Source organism: Osmerus mordax, chromosome 12, assembly GCF_038355195.1.
Source record: "Osmerus mordax isolate fOsmMor3 chromosome 12, fOsmMor3.pri, whole genome shotgun sequence".
Classification (NCBI taxonomy): Eukaryota; Metazoa; Chordata; class Actinopteri; order Osmeriformes; family Osmeridae; genus Osmerus; species Osmerus mordax.
Genome location: NC_090061.1, coordinates 11,282,098 through 11,301,593, shown reverse-complemented (window position 1 = coordinate 11,301,593; position 19,496 = coordinate 11,282,098). Strand labels below are relative to the sequence as shown.

At 40.8% G+C, this 19,496-nt stretch overlaps 1 protein-coding gene across 3 annotated transcripts; it reads left to right on the top strand.

Moving 5' to 3' along the window:
- Positions 1-10,483: 10,483 nt before the first annotated feature.
- On the top strand, positions 10,484-13,238 carry hs3st1 (heparan sulfate (glucosamine) 3-O-sulfotransferase 1). Of its 3 annotated transcripts, none has more exons than XM_067247597.1 (2): positions 10,484-10,687; positions 11,553-13,238. In XM_067247597.1, the coding sequence occupies exon 2, from the start codon at positions 11,584-11,586 to the stop codon at positions 12,514-12,516; it is 933 nt and encodes a 310-aa protein (XP_067103698.1). In that variant the 5' UTR covers positions 10,484-10,687; positions 11,553-11,583; the 3' UTR covers positions 12,517-13,238. The 3 variants fall into 3 exon arrangements, with proteins under 3 accessions (XP_067103698.1, XP_067103699.1, XP_067103697.1); XM_067247598.1 differs by having other exon boundaries at positions 11,450-13,238; XM_067247596.1 differs by having other exon boundaries at positions 11,445-13,238.
- The last annotated feature ends 6,258 nt before the right edge of the window (positions 13,239-19,496 follow it).

The window sequence follows — 19,496 nt, the reverse complement described above, 5'->3', positions numbered from 1 at the left end:
TGGTTAAAGTAAATCGTAATTGTATTCCTTTTTATATGTTACACTTATAAGAGTAACTACCCACAAATGAAACATCATGGGAAAACACAAAAGGGTGTATCCCAAAAAACAATAAACAAGAAAGATACTGTACAGCCAAACTTTCGTTATCCAGAACAGCCAGATTCTGTCATAGCCAGGTTCAAGGAATGTGAAAGCTCCCATGTGTAATTTACCTTGCTTTTATCTTAGAAAATCCAGACTGTGAGGTGAGCACGGAGGCCCTGACTCCCCCAGCCATCTGTAGCCAATTTCAATTTGACCCTCCTGCAATCCTCATTTAAATCAAGCTTAGCATGCCCCCCCCCCCCCCACACACACACACACACACACCCACATGTCCTCCCATACCCCACATACAGGACGTAGATGAGACCAGGTCTCCCTGGCGTATTGTTTCATTTTAATTCCCTGTGCATGCATCTCTTGTGAATTCAGAGGAGAAAAAAAGAGTGGTTGGGCATTAACCATCTGAACTACTGTGCTTCTTTAACAGCCCCTCCCTCTGCCTTCTCCCCCCGCAGTAGTAAATTGTGAAGGAATGCGACCCCTGCACCAGATCAATAAAATCTCCCCTTGCAATTTAACAAGAACAGATGTTCAGCAGTCCCAAGGTATGCCTCGCTCCATTTCAAGTGAGGTAACCCTGTGTGAATGTGTTTGTGTGTGCAAGCGTGTGTGTGTGTGTTGGTCATGGAGTGGGGTGGGTGGCTACCTCAATAAGCAGCCTAGATCAGGCTATTATCTGTGGCATCAAACAAGTGATCCCCTCTATCAGAGAGGATTATGGGAGCTTAATCACTGTGAAGATTAACTTGATCAGAAATCACATTTCACCACACCATTTCAATTATCAGGACAAACTCTGTGATTGGGCAGAGAGGTGAGAAGCATGCCGATCAAAGTACACAGCTGGCTGATTCCTAAAGTCACATCTTCCTCCTCACCATCATTCGATACAGTTCTATGAGTCTAGTAATTGGAAGTGAGACCTCTGTGTGCTCGCAAAACCAAATACAGTAATGCACATTGTGGTCGTAACCATGTTATGAGAGGAATTCACGTGGCTGCATAAAGACTCATACATAATACTTTTTTTAAAGATACCATTTCAGAGGGGCATCTCTGCCCTTTGTTGTTTTTTATAGAGAAGTGTAGAGGAGATAGGAGATGACATGCGGTAAAGAGCTTGGGACATATTTGAACCCCTGCCACCACGGCATGGCCTCAGCCTACATGGGGCACGCATTTATCTGGTTAGCCACCGGGGAACCCCACATATGTAACACTTTCAATTAGGTGCTCAAGAAGACTAAATGAGAATGGAGAGGGCCAGAATTATTTTTGTAGACTATGTGTTATTTATTTGATTAGGTAGTACTTAATATTTTATAAAAAATGTATTTACCCTATGGACGCTTCCAACCCTAACCCTCTATTATCAGTGTCAAAGGGAAAGCAAAGAATGTTTGTTTTGAGATAGTGACAGAAAGTAACAACACTGAGGCTGATTGAGGTACCTCTACTTTCAGTTTTTTTCTGTATTTAAAACAGAAGCACAAAAAAGCTGTGGTTACAAAAGTAACTGTTGGCTGACAGCACTATCTCAGTTTTTGGAACCAGTCACAGTCAGTTGTTTAAAAAAAGTTGTTTACACAGTCTGTGAACAACTTTTTCTTGGGTGCCAATAAATCTGAAAGCTGTTTCTGCTGGTGTGAGAAGAGAATTCACGGCCGAGCATCATGTGGAAACAAACGGTGAGTGTAGGCACAAGTTTCCACAAGGCGATGCGCTGCATTGACGGAGCAAACAAAGTCAACTGAGATCTGCCTCTCTGTTGCTAGGTTACCATTTCTTTAGGAGCCTAAGCGAATCAGGATGACTGGTGGCATCGTCTGCTGTGACAAATTAACACAAACTACGGTGGAGTGAAAGTAACTTTCAACCCTTCCCGCTCTCCCCTGTTTCCACCAAAGCGAAATCCCATTCATTCAGTCTGTCTGTTTCAGTTTGGTGCTGAGGCAGTGATCGTGTTAGGCTTGGGTAAAGTAGTTGTGGTATTCAGAGAAAAGAAGCCTGTGCTGTGCTTTGTTTAGTCTGTCCTGGTTTCACACCAGATTAGTGGTGTTGTTGTATTGGAGGATTGGAGGACTGTATGGAGTATTATTGAAGTATTGGAGCACTTTTGGAGAGAACATCTGGAAATGTAACAGCAAGGCCAGACCATCATATACTTATACATTGTGTACAGTGTGTGTGTTTGTGTGAGTATGCCCTACAGTACATTCCTCTTTGTGTGTGTGTTTGTCTTTGTATGTGAGTGTGCGTGTCTGCATGTATGTATCAGTGTGTGTGTGTGTGTGTGTGTGTGTGTGTGTGTGTGTGTGTGTGTGTGTGTGTGTGTGTGTGTGTGTGTACGTGTGAGTGTGTGTGTATACATGTGCGTGTGTGTGCGTTTGTCTTATTGAGCATGTGTGTTCTCCCCATTATCCTCTGTCCCAGGGCTGAGCTGTTATGGAGCAATCATGGCCTGTATTGATTTTCTATCCCATCCCAGCACACCTGTGTATGACAGCTGGCCTTTGTAAAATGCCTCCCTGGACCCTTAACAGGGGTGCCCTCTGTGGCAACTCTATTTGTTCCAAGATTTGGCCAATTTACCACACTATCCTACTGTAAATTGGTCCAACCCCCTCAGAGACAACAGTAAGTTCCTTTGAGAAAAAAAGAACACATCTAGCATAGAGGCCAGATTATAAGTATGGGACAAAACTGTACAATGTTCCCTATAAATGTCATTTCCCCAGCAAATGGACTCTCCTTTCCTGTTTCTCCTCTCCGATCATTTGGCACGATGTGTGACACACTGAGATTGAACAAAGTTACTGATTTACGTCCTGATATATCATGAAATGTTATGATAAAATTATATTATATTATGATCTGATATTGACTGTATAATAGCTAATGATTAGGATGTCAAAGTGTAGCACATTCTAACTGTGGCTACAGTGAAGGGCGCAGATAAGGGTGCTGCTCGGACTTTGTTGATTTATCCATCTATAATCTTCAAAGCAGAACTGAATAGAACAGTCCTTTCAAAATCACATCAGGTAAAGGCGTCAAGCAGAGCCAGTTCTGTAGTAATAAAGCACAGGTTTCTCAGACGGACATCCGTCAAGCCAACACAGAGGAAATAAATTAAGTGTTTGAGGGTATTGCCTCTGAGATCAGGCAGCAATATCATAAGATAGTAGTTACAACAGCCTACTGCATCTCAATACTAGAGAGAAATTACATTTCCTTTGATTTTCTGGCATCAAATCGTGTTTACATACAGTAACTCACTGTATTGCTACAGTTACAGTGTGCACTGGACAACATTCAGAATATATTGAAGAGAGGAACAAAAAGGAAGACATTGTCTGCCAGTTGACATCTCACAGTGAAAAATCGAAACACATTTTCTAACTCCATTCTCTTATTCATGAAATGTACACAAGACATCCAGATTTGTGCAGAGAACATACAAGAAAACATTTGACTTTTGCAGAGGAAGACATCTGCTTTGGTTTTCTGAATGTCATGTCTCCACATGTCATGTCCGACTTATTTGGGCATTGAAGGAAAACCTTCAATGTGTTTTTACATAAAACACTCCTTTGCCACAGACTATTAAAGCACCTTGATTTCATATGTTTGAAGAACTTTTATCAAATCAATGAAACCATCTTATTCAGACATAATGTCAATCTTTGAGGAGAAAAATGAGTCTGTGCCAGCACAATCTTTTTTTAATAACAAAACACACACACATGCACACACACACACACACACAAATCTGGATCTTTTGTAAGTGGGTGAGATGGAAGAAAAGGTGCAGTGATAGTATATTTCAGCGAAGGCTGAGGTGTCAGAAGTTTTTGCCGATATTCAGAGTCGGGCTGCGAGTAAGGACCGATATATCTGTGTCTGAGTGCTGTCAGCCAGCACTGCATCAAACGGTGATCAAAACCTCCCTCGGCTGGCTCTCGCATTGTCTGAGAGAAGAGCCTATTTTTTTTAAAAGCAGGGTAAGAGAGGGGAGGAGGAATAGGGAGGTGTGAGGGGGAGAAGGGGGAGGTATCCTACCACGTTATTATCCTTCCATCTGAGCAGCAGTGTGGAGGTTACATCATAACAAGGCCCGCTGCCAAGGTTTTTTGCACCTAACGCAAGATCCCTGATTCTCAGCACCACTAACCGCCAAGTCATCCTTCATCTTTTCTCTTCCCACCATCCGCATCCATTTCCAAACACTTTTTAAACACTCCTTCATCCCCAAAGAATGTTAGTGAGAGATACTATACTGCAGCCTCATCAATCCGCAGCATTTCAATGCCAGATTGATAGCAAAGTTTACAATACCTTTCCTCCCTTCGTGGAATTCAAGTTGCATGATCCTTTACAACAACATGTTTATATTCTTTCAGTCTGCAGGTGCTGCAAATTGTCCACCATTGTGCCTGTGCCCAAGAGCGGTTTGGGCTGTTGTACAATTTGTCCGTGACTGTAAATTCCCATGACAAAGGATATGTTGTGGTGCCTTCACAGGGATACTGCTGTGAAGAAAGTGCACCAATATCTCTTTCTACTTCCTTGGTAAACTGAAGACGTTTCATAAGCCTTTCAGTATGTTCTCTATTCTTTTACTCCTATAGATGCACACCAGAGAGTGTGGTACATGAGCATCACATGGGGATGGGTAAACCTCAGGGGTAGAGCATTTGACTGTGGATCAAGAGGTTGGAGGTTCAAATCCCCCTCTGTAGACCACTTTAAAAAGTTATAAATGAGAAAAGGGTCTGTGAAATGAATTCATGATCACCCTGTTAACACAGTACGGTAACTGTGGTATTTAGAACCATCCAAAAGGGAGGTGAAGACCTGCTGGCCAAGGAGATTAGGTACCACCCACAAAGGACACACCATAGGTGGGAACCACCCACAAAGGACACACCATAGGTGGGAACCACCCACAAAGGACACACCATAGGTGGGAACCACCCACAAAGGACACACCATAAGTGGGAACCACCCACAAAGGACACACCATACATATGCATCAGTCACCAAGGAGGTGCATGTGTGTCATTGGTTGTAACCAGCTGACAGTCCAAGTGTGGGACTCCAATTATCCACGTTGTTGCTCATATGGCCACATATCTCCCAGCTGCCATTTTCGTACAAGTGTGTGCACCCACTCAGACATGGTGATTTTAATACGACAAAGGGTTAAATTCATTTGCGAGTGTTTATGACTGAACATTAATCACAGTTGATTCTATCCATGGAGCTTGAGAAGCAAAGGTGAGTCGAGTGATTTCCCATGATCCAGTTTTAGACAGTAACTCGTCTCCCAGAGCAGGCCTCTTCTTGACAACGATTCCTCCTCTATTTCCCTTCCTTATCTTTCACTGTCTTCTTTATGACAGTGTGTCTCCAGCCCTCTGTTTCAGTCCAAATGTAATTCTTATTATCTTTACTTTTTCATCAGTCGAGTTACTTCTTTGTCACGGTAGCACTATCCTCTTCCTATCTCTCCTTAAGCCTAACCTCCCATAAGAAGGCTCTGCTGGGTTTTCCTTTGGGTTAGAGTCTCTTGAAATACTCCTGATTTACAAGCAAGTTATATCTCTTAATATTAACAGCTTGTAATGTCCAAGTTGAGCAAGTACACTTCCTGGACTCTCTCAGGGGCCAAGGGGCGGGGGGGGGGGGGGTAGTCTGGTAATGATTAGCATAACATAGAAGGTAAGTCTCGAGACAACAGACAGGGCCAAATCCTTTGTCTGTAGCTGCACACCATCCTTTGGAGTCACTCATTATAGACTGATTTAGACAGATTGAACTCTCCAGCTTCTATATTGTTATTCTATGCCATATATGCTTCTATTCCAATGTGAACCATACCAACTTGTGCATTCAGGCTGAGCACTTGCATAGCTATCACCTTGCCCCTATCCCGTCCTGAGAGAGTTAGGATGTCCTATTCTGACAGAATATGGCAGAGAAGGAGAACAAAATGGATGACTTTGCACAGTCATCTACAGGTATATGCATTCTGTGCTTCAGTTTGTCACATTACATGAAGCATAATTTTTTGCACAGTGTACATAGTGTTGGTAAATGTAAATTTGACAATATTCTGCTGTAATTTCCCAGAGTGCACATGAATATATTTCTCGGTTCAAAGTTTTATCCCCGGGTATATGGATACTCACGTTTTAGTCCAATTAAAAACATGCTTTGGGGTCAGAAACTTCAATTTGACTTTCCACTTGTACGTTCCATTTCTGTACAGCCATGCACAATTCCAATAATACAATTATCCATACCCTTGTTTGTGCCTATAGAAAAAATATGAAGTTTCATTAAATCCCAGATTTTCATGCTGGTTAATGACCTGTTATGCACCATAATGTATTGTACGAGGAGAGAGGAAAGATTATCATTCATACTCCCCATAATTATAGGCCACTGTGACAAAGCGATAAAATCATAGCTATTGAATGAAAAGATAATTGTTCTTCATTCCCTGTTGATTTGAATAACAAATAATCATTATATGTTTTTCCCTTGAAAGAATCCTGAGCATTTAATGGAATTCTAATTTCCAAACTCATAAATAAGATTATTTATTCGAAGTGGAATGTGAACAACATTACCGGGACAGGCCTGGGGGTTGAAACATGTGGGCATGTACTGTATCAAGAGCTAATAATCAAAACATGAAATTTGTTGCAAATAAATTAAAATGGGTAACTAAGGTGAGTTGTGAAATAACTAAATGTAAAACCATTCTCAGACCCGAGGGAAAATTTAAATACCTATGTACCCACTGAAAAGATAATCAACAACAAATACTGTTATTCAACTGAAATGTTTGGAGCATGAGGTAAACTTAAACGCAGTGTTTTTGTTCAGGCAGAAATTCTGCATTGATGACAAAGGTTATTAGCCTGAAGTATAACCTATACTTTTATTTCAGTGTAGGGTCCGATTCATATTGCTAGAGAATGGATGAATGTGACATTTTGATTAATAATTGATTGTTTTCAGCGTCTGGCTAGTTTTTAGCAGTATATGGATATTACAGGATTTGAGGGGAAAATACATTGAGGTTGTTACATTTTGGAATCATAGTAAACACACAGCACTTTTAGCAAGTTTGTTAAGTTTGAGTACAAACGGAAAAAACACCAATGAAAGGTGGTCTCTTACTTAAAGTAGTAACTGGCAACACAATTCAAAGATACATAGATACATAGATAGTATACAGACCCTCTCAAATGTTGTGACTGTGCACCACACTGAACATGGACCAGAGAAAGCAAAGGAAGGAGTGGTCTGAGATCAGAAGGATAAAAATAGACAGGCATGGTAAAGCTAAAAGCTACAAGTCCATCTCCAAGCAGCTTGATGTTCCTGTGACAACAGTTACAAATGTTAAGTTCAAGGTCCATGGAACTGTAACTAACCTCCCTGGGCACGGCCGCAAAAGGAAAATCGATCTCAGATTGAACAGAAGGATAGTGTGAATGGTAGGAAAAGAACCATTGGATAACTGCCAAAGAGATACAAACTGAACTCCAAGGTGAAGGCATATCAGTGTCAGCATCTGTCACTTTTTGAGTGAAAGGGCCCTCCATGAAAGAAGACCCAGCAGGACACTACTTTTTCTATTTTACTTTTTGATTTGGCTCAAATGCATATTGACAAGCCACAATCCTTTTGGGAGAAAATCCTTTGGACAGATGAGTCAAAACTTACGCTTTTCGGCAAGTCACATCAGCTCTGTGTTCGCAGATGAAAAACTAAACTTTGACAGAAAAGAACAGAACACCTCCAGTACAACATGGAGGAGGCTCGGTTATGTTTAGTGGCTGCTTTGCTGCACCTGCAAAGGGTGCCTTGAATCTGTGCAGGGCACAATTAAAACTCAAGACTATAAAGGCATTTTGGAGTGAAACGTCCTGCCCAGTGTCAGAAAGCTGTATCAGCCGCAGGTCATGGGTCCTCCAACAGGATAGTGACCCAAAACACACGGCTAAAAGCACTCAAGAATGGATAACAACAAACTGTTCTCATCCATTGTTTGACTGTTTTGAAGTGGAGTTGTAGTCCTGATCTGAATCCTTTAGAACATATGTGGAAAGAGCTGGAACTTGAAGTCTGGAGAAGACACCCATCAAACCTGAGACAGCTAGAGCCAAACTACCTGTTAACACGTGCAGAATCCTCACTGAGAGCTACAGAAAACATTTGATTGCAGTTATTGCCTCTAAAGGTTTTGCAACTGAATATTAGGTTGAGTGTCCCATTATTTTTCTCCATGCCATTTTCATTTGTTTCATTATTTACAATATTATGTTGGAAAACTTAATCAAAAGCAAAGTCTGATTTCTATTAAATGTGGAATAAACAATGGTGGATGCCAATTACTTTTGTCAGTTTCAAGTAGTTTCAGAGGAAATTGTGCATTCTTCTTTTTTGGGGGAGGGGTACCAACAAATTTGAGCACGTCTGTATAATATTCCCCATCAACTACTCCCCAACCCCTTTGCCCTATATAGAATGGTTATTTTTGTGATTGTATTGCTTGATTCAATGGTCAGTCCTTTTCAATGTGTCAGAGAGTTTAAGAGTGGTTCGGCAGAGAGGGCATTTTTATAGCCCGTGAAAGTGTGCCATTGTTATAATAATTTGGGCCTGGATGATTTTGATCATTCTGGAAATAGGATTATACTGCCCTGCTCTCAAACTCTGCTGACTCTGGCATTCTTGGGAAAACTGAGAAAAAAATGCCCTGCAGATTACTGACCTGCACATGAAAATCGATGCAGAGAAACCATTGGCCGATATCAGCACTTAAACTGTGTATGCTGTTGCAAGCAACGCAAATCTGCCTTCTCCATGTAAGAAGTGCATGTCTTAAGAAGTGGGTTTGATCATTTCTTTTGTTGTGACCTTGTGTACAGGAGCCAGGCTTCTGGCCTATTTGTGGACAGATGCTTTAATGTGCATAATTGCCCTGGCTTAAAAACCAACACAGCAGATTTTTTGCCACACAGGTAAAATTAGATACGGTGCATCCATATTCAATTGAAAAGCGCTTTAGCCATCCACACCTCAGGCAACAGATTTGCATGGGGGAAAAAAAACTTTGCTCTTTATTTCATTCTGGCTGTTTCAAAAGCATTTAAAAAAACTATGTATCTGTATTTCTCTTTTGGGGGATCCCATGCGATAAGTGTTATGGGGTAAGTGGGCTCCCCCCCCCACCACCACCACCACCATCCATTCATTCATGGAACCCCCCAAAACCTCTGACACAATTAGAACCCTGCTTCCACTTGTGTGAAGCTGCCACCTCCCTGAAGTTGAATCATTTTATAAACATACATCCAGTTGGTGACCAGGATTACTAAATATTTTGTCCAATGGAACATGTTCAGATATCCTCATTTCGAACACGTACAACACTGTATAGTATGGTGACAAGTGACACAGTCACTTTGCAGAGAGTGGTTTCTCATTGAGCTTGAAATGACTGCCACACACACGCCAGGCCAGTCCAGTGACTGAATGGAAACACAATCTACATGTCTTACTAGTTCACAGTTAAGTCAAGTGCATCCATCCATCGTCAACCGCTTATCCGGAGTTGCGTCACGGGGGCAGAAGCTCCAGCAGGGGGCCCCAAACTTCCCTGGAGTAGAATTACCTTTTCTGCATCGCCCATTATTTGTGTCCAACATATTCCTCTGTACACATGACAGACATGATTACTTTTTGTCATTTTGTGATTGTTGGTGTAGGCTACATGGACCACCAATATGTCCTGTACTATGCAAATTCGCAACCTCCCACATTCAGTCCAACGTTTATGAAAACAAGAATAAGGGAGAAATAAGGTTGCATGCCTCATTATTATATTAAGCTGCTTTCCTCAAGGCCGTGTAATATATATTGTAGGGTCATATCTAAAACAACTCTAATAAGTAGCTTGAAAACAGCAGTGTTTTGTGATTCAATAAAAATAAGCTCCAAAAATATAGGTTTAATATTTTGTGTTATTAATATATTACTTTCCTCTAAAACTGCTGCTCCATCTGGCCTGCCTAGGTGTTTTATGTGTTGGGAAAACTGCAAGAAATTATGAAATGGCCAATATGTGACTAAGTCTGAAGTGTTTTGTGTTCCATTTCCTGTTGCTCATTCAGGTGTGCATCAAGATGGCTGGGATACAGGCTCTTGTTCTCTAAAGTTCATACTCACACGTATCAATCATTACGACAGAGTGAGTCAAAGAGGAGTGGTTGTCCCATGTGCGTAATGTAGGCGGTAGTAGCCTACCACTTACGTTGTTCAGACGGAACTCCAAAACTGTTGGACACACTGGAGCTCATAACATTAGCTCACAAGAACTCAAAGTCAATGTGGAAAATCGGGACTCGGAACAGCGCCAGCCAAACCGAGCAGTTGTGAGCCTGGAACAGTTTTAACACCAACGGGTCATGCGCAATTTTCAGGGACCCAGTTAAACAAAAACGTTTTAAAAAAAGAAAGAAGACTGAGATAAATATTCTTTTTTGACGACCTCAAGGTAATTAAACATGTTTTATTCGTTTTGCATAACTACAGATCTTTTCACTGTGAAGGAATATTCCAAACGTGCACGGAATGCGAACCAACAAGATTTAGAATGAGCAATTCTAGATTTGGCTTGTACAACACCGAAAATATACGGGTATCATGTGTGAGTACAAATTCACACGGTGCAACTACCTTGGTTCACACACCGCATCGCCACGGTATATTTCTGGAAAGCTATTTTATGTTGCAATTAACTCATTAGCAAAAAATATGTTACCAACACATTTTCTGACACACTCGTGTTTAGACAGCAACTCTAATAGCAAGTATGGCTTTTGAGACAATACAATGTCAGTCACAGTTAAAAAGGCAGCGCAACATTTCTGCTGTGGAATCTGTTTCAGCACCTGTCATTGGTTTTGGAATTGCGCTGTTAATCTGTAACTGTAATTGGAGTAAATAGACGGTAACATCATGTTATTACATAATTTAAAAAAGAAAAGTTTAATAAACGACATTATCCGAACATTATAATTGTAATAGTATAGCAGCACAAGAATGTAGCTTGTTCATTTGTTTTATGTTTTATGATCACGTATACGGTTACATATTTAATAAGAAATATTAATATTATGTCATTTCATAACATTAAGATGAATATATAGCAATTCACAAACACCCATAGACATTGTTAACTACTATTACTTCCCACAGGAGTTTATTACTCCCACATTTCAGAGCTGTTCACATCTCTATTTTCCTTGCAGAACAGAGCAGTAGTGACCAAAGACAGAAGCACCATTTCTCTTAACTGGACCGTAGTTCCCTAGCTGCTGCTCTTTCAATGTGGAATAACGTTTCGCTGCTTTTGCCAGGCTGAAATCCACAAGGATCAGGACTTCCCTCATGGCTGCCTTGTTCTTCGGGCTGCTCTTGTTTGCGATGCAGTCCCCTCCCATTTCCTCCAGGCCTGCCAAGAGCCTGGCAAGGGGACTGCCTCCATCGGCCAGCCCGCCCCAATTGACCCCCAACGACTCAGGGTCCACAGCCCCCCCCAATGGCACCCTCCAGCAGCTTCCCCAGATCCTCATCATCGGGGTGAGGAAGGGTGGCACGCGTGCACTCATCGAGATGCTCAGCCTCCACAGCGCCGTGGCAGCGGCCGAGAACGAGGTGCACTTCTTTGACTGGGAGAGCCACTTCCAGAAGGGCTTGCCCTGGTACCTGACCCAGATGCCCTTCGCCCTGCCCGACCAGCTAACGGTGGAGAAGACCCCGGCATACTTCACCTCAACCAAGGTCCCGGAACGGATCCACCAGATGAACCCAGACATCAAGCTGCTTCTCATCCTCCGAGACCCAACCGAACGAGTCCTGTCGGATTACACCCAGGTGTTCTACAACCGGCTTCAGAAGCACAAGCAGTACCACCCCATTGAGTCGGTGCTGGTCAAGGACGGTGAGGTCAACCTTGGATACAAAGCCCTCAACCGCAGCCTGTACTACCTTCACATGCAGAACTGGCTGCGCTACTTCCCCCTTGAGAGCATCCATGTTGTTGATGGGGACGAGTTGATCAGAGACCCGTTCCCAGAGATGAAGAGGGTGGAGAGGTTCCTGAACCTAGAACCGCAGATAAACCCATCAAATTTCTACTTTAACAAGACTAAAGGGTTCTACTGTCTGAGGGACCACGGACGGGAGCGCTGTCTACATGACTCAAAGGGTCGGGCGCACCCCCAAGTTGCCCCAGCCATCCTCCATAAACTTTACAGATTCTTTCATGAACCCAATAAAAAGTTCTTTGAGTTGGTGGGCCGAACATTCCATTGGAACTGAGCTGATTTGCCTCTTGTTCTATGTTGCATCTGCACGGAACACTGTTTCAGTGAGATTTCTGTTAACACCAATTTTGTTTTGAATACAAATGAGCTAATGCTTATTAAAATTATGAAGTGACAATTAAGCTAGATATATTTTTATATTATTTGAAACATGACAGTGTTGTGATAGAGCAAACATCTGACTTTGCCACCTTTTTTGATGATTCCTTTCAATGTGTCTTTAGATCCTTTTTTCTTTGTACGTGACTGCTATGCTAAACAGAATACCAGTGTGTGTACTAAGCTAAATCTATACAAGGAAGTCAACTTATCAGCAGTAAGGGCATTCAAAGGTCAGACAGTGTTGGTTAATGTGGCACCTGCATACAATTTAGATTGAGTGATCAGGATATGGCAGTTTACTACTCTCATAGAAAAGTAAATGTTTATATTTTACTTACAGAACAACACACATTTGAAATATAATGTGAAGCTGTAGTTGTGATGCTCTGAAAAATCTTTATTTGCTGCTATGTTTTTATTTTCTGTCATTTTCAGTTACAGTCGTACCAACTAAATGTAATATATGTGCATATTGTTACTCAAACGATGGAAGGGTCAAGCAAGTATTACAGTCCTGCTATGTACACTGTGTATGTTTATAATACTGTAAGTATAATAGAATTTCTACAAAATGAAGGATTAATTCAGTAATAAAATTGTATTTTATTATTTGTCCTGTGTTTTAGCAGGTCACAACTTCATATATTCCTACTATCTGAAACAAAGGCACAGATTCTTTAATATCAAATGTTTTTTGCAAAAACAATTTGTCCAGAAAAACATCAACCTGGTTGTGAGAGATCTTTCACAAGAATATCAGAGTTTCCTGCTTTACCACTCTGCACATAACACAGACATAATCAACAGCTGTGAAGAATCATCCCAATCCTTCCTAACATGTCAACAGCTGTGAAGAAAGTCTGCTGGTATGGTTCTTGTTTTCATGACATAGACTTGGAGTCATACCATGGTAGATTCAATCATTAAAAAGTCATTAATAGAGTGAATACCATTCTAAAGCTTGGCGTAGTGTTATATCCAAAAGGAAGTTGCTTTATCCAAGGGTGTGAGCATACCACTGTTCCAAAATTATGGTTTATTGTTCGTTCTAATCCTAGGGTGTCTGGTCTAGGTTCTCATACAGAACCACTTTCTCTGTGCAGATAGACCCATTACCTCAATGCCTCCCAAAAGTCAGAGCAGGTTTTGTTGGTTGTGTTGAGTAATGGTATCAACAGCAAGGATCTGAGGATGTCTAGGCAGGTCATAGATGTGGGGGAAATGAAGAAAGAGGATGAAAAGAGAGGCCAAGATTAATGTAGAAAGTGAGAGTGGGGGAGATAGGGAGAGATAGGAATCTGCAGTTAGATAATCCTTTCCCCACTGCCATCATTTTGCCATGCTAAAGGTGATATTAGCATATTCTCTTTAGGGTCACGTTGCTTTTGCTTTGAACACAATTTCCCTCCAGACAGTCTTTAGAGGGATGTCATTTGCAAAAAAACTGCAGTGGTTGATAAACGGGTCATCCTCAAAAAAACAAGGATATTGTGGATAATGACCTTCCCACGCTGACCTTCACATGTCAAACCTTAGACACTCTTTTACATTTACATTTAGTCATTTAGCAGACGCTCTTATCCAGAGAGACTTACAGTAAGTACAGGGACATTCCCCCGAGGCATGTAGGGTGAAGTGCCTTGCCCAAGGACAAAACGTAATTTGGCACGGCCGGGAATCAAATTAGCAACCTTCAGATTACTATCCGCCCGATTCCCACCCACTCAGCCACCTGACTCCCATGTACAGTTTTCCAGTACAGTTCTACACTTCACATTATTGGTGGGCTTTACTGTAAGGTGTCTTTGGCAGACAAGCAACACAAGAGGACATGGACATATAAACTGAGCTTAAACCTGTACAGGCTTTCCCATACAGTATCTTTCCCATAAAAGTACTTAGTATCTTAGTACATCATGGAAGAATATAACCCCTTTTTACATCCAGTCAGGAAAAATGTGACTGCAGTTTACCACATCATAACTGCTCATGCTTTTTCAACCTTAAAGAAGCATGCATTAAAAGTTCATAAACGCCTCATAAGTCCATTCAGCTGAAAAGCCTATTAAATCTTACATTTTACAGTAAAGGTTTAATTCAACTTCACCCAATTAATTTGATTCACAAAATGAATGTCTTTTAAAACCCTACAGCTTTATGAGTTTATAACACCACCAAATGAATGTTCCAGTACATCTCTGGGGGCTAGACAAAATGGCTGGATGGTTGGAAGTGGAATATTTTGAATAAAAACCCGCCTGGACACCCCCCTTATGTTTATAGCCAGGGCTCCCCAGGTGTTTTTTAAGCAGTTGTTTCCTTCAATTTATCATCATTCCCTTTGGACATTTCTGAAAGGATGCTGTGATCCAGTGAAGCAAAGCGCCTCTCTGGTTACCAGGATTGCAGCCTTCTTTAATTGGAATAGATTGTTTGTCCACTGAATGTGTGAAGCCCAGCAGAAGAAATTAGAAGCACATCTCCTTTTCACTCTAACCCCCCCCCCCACACACACACACACACTCACACACACACACACACACACTCCTCTTTCTCTCACACACAGAGAAAGACGGTAGACCCATCCTCTAAATCAATGTGGGAACGTTTTTACTTGATGAACATCAAGAAAAATAATTTTGTATCTTTCTTTAATTTTACTTGTATTGTTTTTACTTGTATTAATACTTTCTTCACTGTAATGACAATACCTTGTGTTTGTTGATGCAAGCCTATAGCCAAGTATCTACCTAGACCCTTCAACGGTTCTTGCAGGAAAACTGAAGTCACTGACCACTCTGTAGCTGAATTTGCAGAGTGCCATGTTTAATGGACACATTGAGCAAACACTTTTCAACTAAAATTATTAAAATGGACCGGTATTATTGTAATGGATTGTAATAAAAGCTAAATTAGTCATAATTAAAACAGCAATTATCAATGGTCGATACATTTAATTTCTTAAAAATGTTTTGGTTCTAAATGTCTACTTTGGGCATAAAGTAAATATCATCCATCCATATTAGGACCTGAGGAGATTAAAAAGACAAAAGTGATTTGTGAGAAACATACTCAAGTTACATGTCTGGTTTAAAGTCATCTGACAGTCAACTCATTTGAATGACAAAATGTTAACATTACATTGTGTGACATCCAGAAAGAAGTTGGAGATGATTTCAAATCATCGCCCTCCAGTTGATATGGAAACTCCTGATAAACAAGTCATGGATCAATAGTCTGGAGATTCCAGAAAAAACCCTGTCAACACTAACAGGGTGTTGGCACATCTCCTAGCCTGCACAACTCCAAGAATTTAAAAGGATTCAAAACCCTTCATATAATCTCCACTGTTGACCGAAAGCTGTTTGGCATGAGACTGGGTTATTAGATAAATAAAATCACCTTAATGAAATATACCTCAATACTCAAAGTTATTTTCCTCTTGCAACATATCCCATAAATCATACAGTTCCCTCCAGTTATCACCATGTACATTTGAACATTTTTATTTTTCTAACTTGACATCACAACAAATAATGCAGACATTAGAGAAAAATGTGATTTGGCTTCTCAGAGCTGTCTTCTTTTTGGTCCTGTTCACCCTTTCATATCTAATGAAACATAAAAGGATGTGTCATTACCACAGGAAAAAGCAGAGAGCTCTTTCTGCTCATGATATATATTTCTCTGCCTTCTTTTCATCTTTGGAACAGTCTGTGTGCAGTGTGATCCAGTCATTGCTGTGCTCTGTTATCAGCTGGTCCTGGTGAGGCTTTTTCCTGGCAGAGGAATAAGCTCTCATGGCCAGGGATAAAGTCCTGCTGCTACCAGACACCTCTGCCTGTGTAGAGCATGACTGGGCCCACAGATAGCTTCCTCTCCATAGGCTGTGTGCGTGTGAGAGAGAAACAGTGTGTGTGCGTATGTGAGTGTGAGTGTGTACGTGTGTGTATGTAAGGAGTCAGGTGGCTGAGCGGTGAGGGAATTGGGCTGGTAATCCGAAGGTTGCCAGTTCGATTCCCGGTCATGCCAACTGACGTTGTGTCCTTGGGCAAGGCACTTTACCCTACTTGCCTCGGGGGAATGTCCCTGTACTTACTGTAAGTCGCTCTGGATAAGAGCGTCTGCTAAATGACTAAATGTTTGTGTGTGTGTTTGTGTGTGTGTTTGTGTGTGTGTGTGTGTGCGTGCGTGTGCGTGTGTGTGATACAGTATAGATAGAGAATGTGTGCATGAGTTGCATGCATGTTTCTATGGTATACTGTGAACCATTTGTGAGGATCCAATCTCTAGAGTACAAAGTCAGACTGATGTATCTTAAGTAGATGAAAATGACCAAGTATGGGTCCGTAGATTATCTTCAACAGGCTTTGTAGGGGGGGAATGGTGCTATTTGCTTCAAGTCTGTTTTTGACAATGTGAATCTGTGTCAAAATACATGGGTACTCTGTTTTCAAACGCAGTTACATTGTCAATGTCCATGGATATCACAGCAATCATGGGGTTATTTTCAAAACTCAACCGGCACTACAAATGTTCTGTGACAAGCATCTGGCTACCATCAATGACAAATGATTAATGATCGAATACAGAATGCAACAATGTAGGGTCATTCATGCATAGTATTTCAACAGTCAAACATTTAATTTTGACAGTGTACAGTTGCAGTTGACTGGATCCATGTGTTGGCTTGTACCTCAAAACAGCTCTATTGTGGTGTGAAGAAGCATATTGGGGCATAATGCTCTGTTGCATTTGGAACAGAGCTTCACAGCAGCAGTTGATGGAGACGCTGCAAATCCTCCATTCGACTGATATTTCTTCAATCTCTTCATTGTCTTGCAGTAGAAAACTTTAAGTCATTTGAAATGCATTAAAACTCTTTCTAACTCTAACTCTTATAGGCTATTTGGCATTATTTGACACTGTCAAAATATATAAGTAAACTAAATGGAGAGATGTGGCAGTTGTTAATAACGACTAGATTACGGTAATGTGTCATTTCAACAGCTCCTTACGTAGTTGCCTACTCAAACTCAATCTCCTCAATATTCAAGATTGAAGTGTTAGTTTTAGAGAGTCCCAAGCACCTCATATCCTCAAACGTCAAATCAGGAAAATAAGAAAGAGGTGGATGGTGTGCTGCTTGCAAAGTTCAAATTTACATCCAATCTTACCTAAGGGGGTATCTTACTCTTGCCTCTCAGATGTTCTAATAAATAAAATAAAATCGATATCGTATTTTCATGATTGACCAAATCCTTTAACCCATGGGCCCCAGAACCCAATGGCCTGGGATATTGATGAATGACATACCACTTGAAGAATTTTATTCAATTCACTGAATAATTGAAGACAGTTTTGAGGAAAACGACTGGAATCTTTCCATTGTCGGGTACAGGCATGGTCTGAGCGAAAGACATGACTTAAAATGTATTGTTCAACTTATGCAGTAAACATACCTCAAGCCCAATAATCGCCAGTTTTTAACATTGTACACTATGTTGTCTTTTTTAAATGTATTCAATATTTGTATCCTTGTACTGTTGTATCAAATACCATACAGCTTGAATTTATTGGACATGATGATGTTTGTGCATATCTGAGAGTTTATACCACCAAACAAAGACAACATTTTGAGGCTATGGTCATTAGGTAGTCGTTTTCTGGTCAAGAGTTAAATGTTCTTCTAAAATATAAGTTGAAGTTGCCACATTGGATTCAAATTTTACTTTCCTTCTCTGTGCATTTAAAGTCTAAATGATCAATATACATCCTGAGTCTGTGTTCTTAGTCCTCCATGCCAACAGATCAAATGTATCCTAAACCTTGCCATGCTTCAGAACACATTTGATGAGACATCTGTCAACGTTCTCCATTGCTCTAACTCTCACATCGGCTCTCAGCGAAACTTTGAGCATTTAGAGTCCCCCTGAGAGAGTGAGAGAAGCAAAGGGAAGAAAGTGTGTGAGGACATTGATCTGGTTTTGTAACATTATACAGTTCGCCACAGGTCAATTCAATACCATTGGGGTTTTTTTTTCTTCTCCGTCAATATCCTTCCATCACATCACTTTCAGTAAACATGGGGTTCCTTTCTTCTGGTGGTTAGCCAATGGTGTTCTATCTTCAGCCAACTATTGCCAACTATTGGGTCAGAGGTTTTTCTAGCAGATACTTCTATCAAAAGGTGTTTATGACTGAGAAGGTGAAATGATCTTGCTGTGTAAGAGCAAGGAAAATGTAACTCCCAACTCAAAAATGTCATACCCCAAATGTTCAGATTATGTAATAGCAGAGCTATACATTCTCACTGTTACTTGACACTTCCCTCACTGCAGGTGGTTGTCTATTTCTTTGCCATGAAAGCAGTTGTGACATGTCAAAACTGAAGCTGTTCAAACGCAGATGTCTATTTCATCTTCATTTTCATTCGCTTAGACACATACTCTAAGCGCACATAAAAAGTGTGTGGGACATCTGTTTGATAGTTGGAAATTAGATTTGGGAACCTTCATATAAACCACAAATGTAATCCTTTAATCAAAATGTCATCAAAATGAGTATTTACGAAACCTAAATTTTTATATTTCACTGATTGAATGTTTTGACAAGTTATACTTTCCTACTGCACATTTTACCCCTCACTCTCACAATCCAATTCGTAAAAGAGACTATTTTACATATCACCTAGGCAACTGCCTTTCTTATATTGAGGATACTGTTCAGTATTTCTTTAATGATAGTCTCATTCGCACCCAGACATTTCGTATGTAAATGTGGCTCCTCCCAGCATTGACAAAATGAGGGTCCTGTAAGAGGGATTTGTTTCCTCTTCACAAACATCCCTAGTATTACCATAACACGCCCCGA

What these genes read in the sequence shown, in the direction of transcription:
- hs3st1 (XM_067247597.1), top strand. Translation starts at nt 11,584, where the DNA reads ATGGCTGCCTTGTTCTTCGGGCTGCTCTTGTTTGCGATGCAGTCCCCT.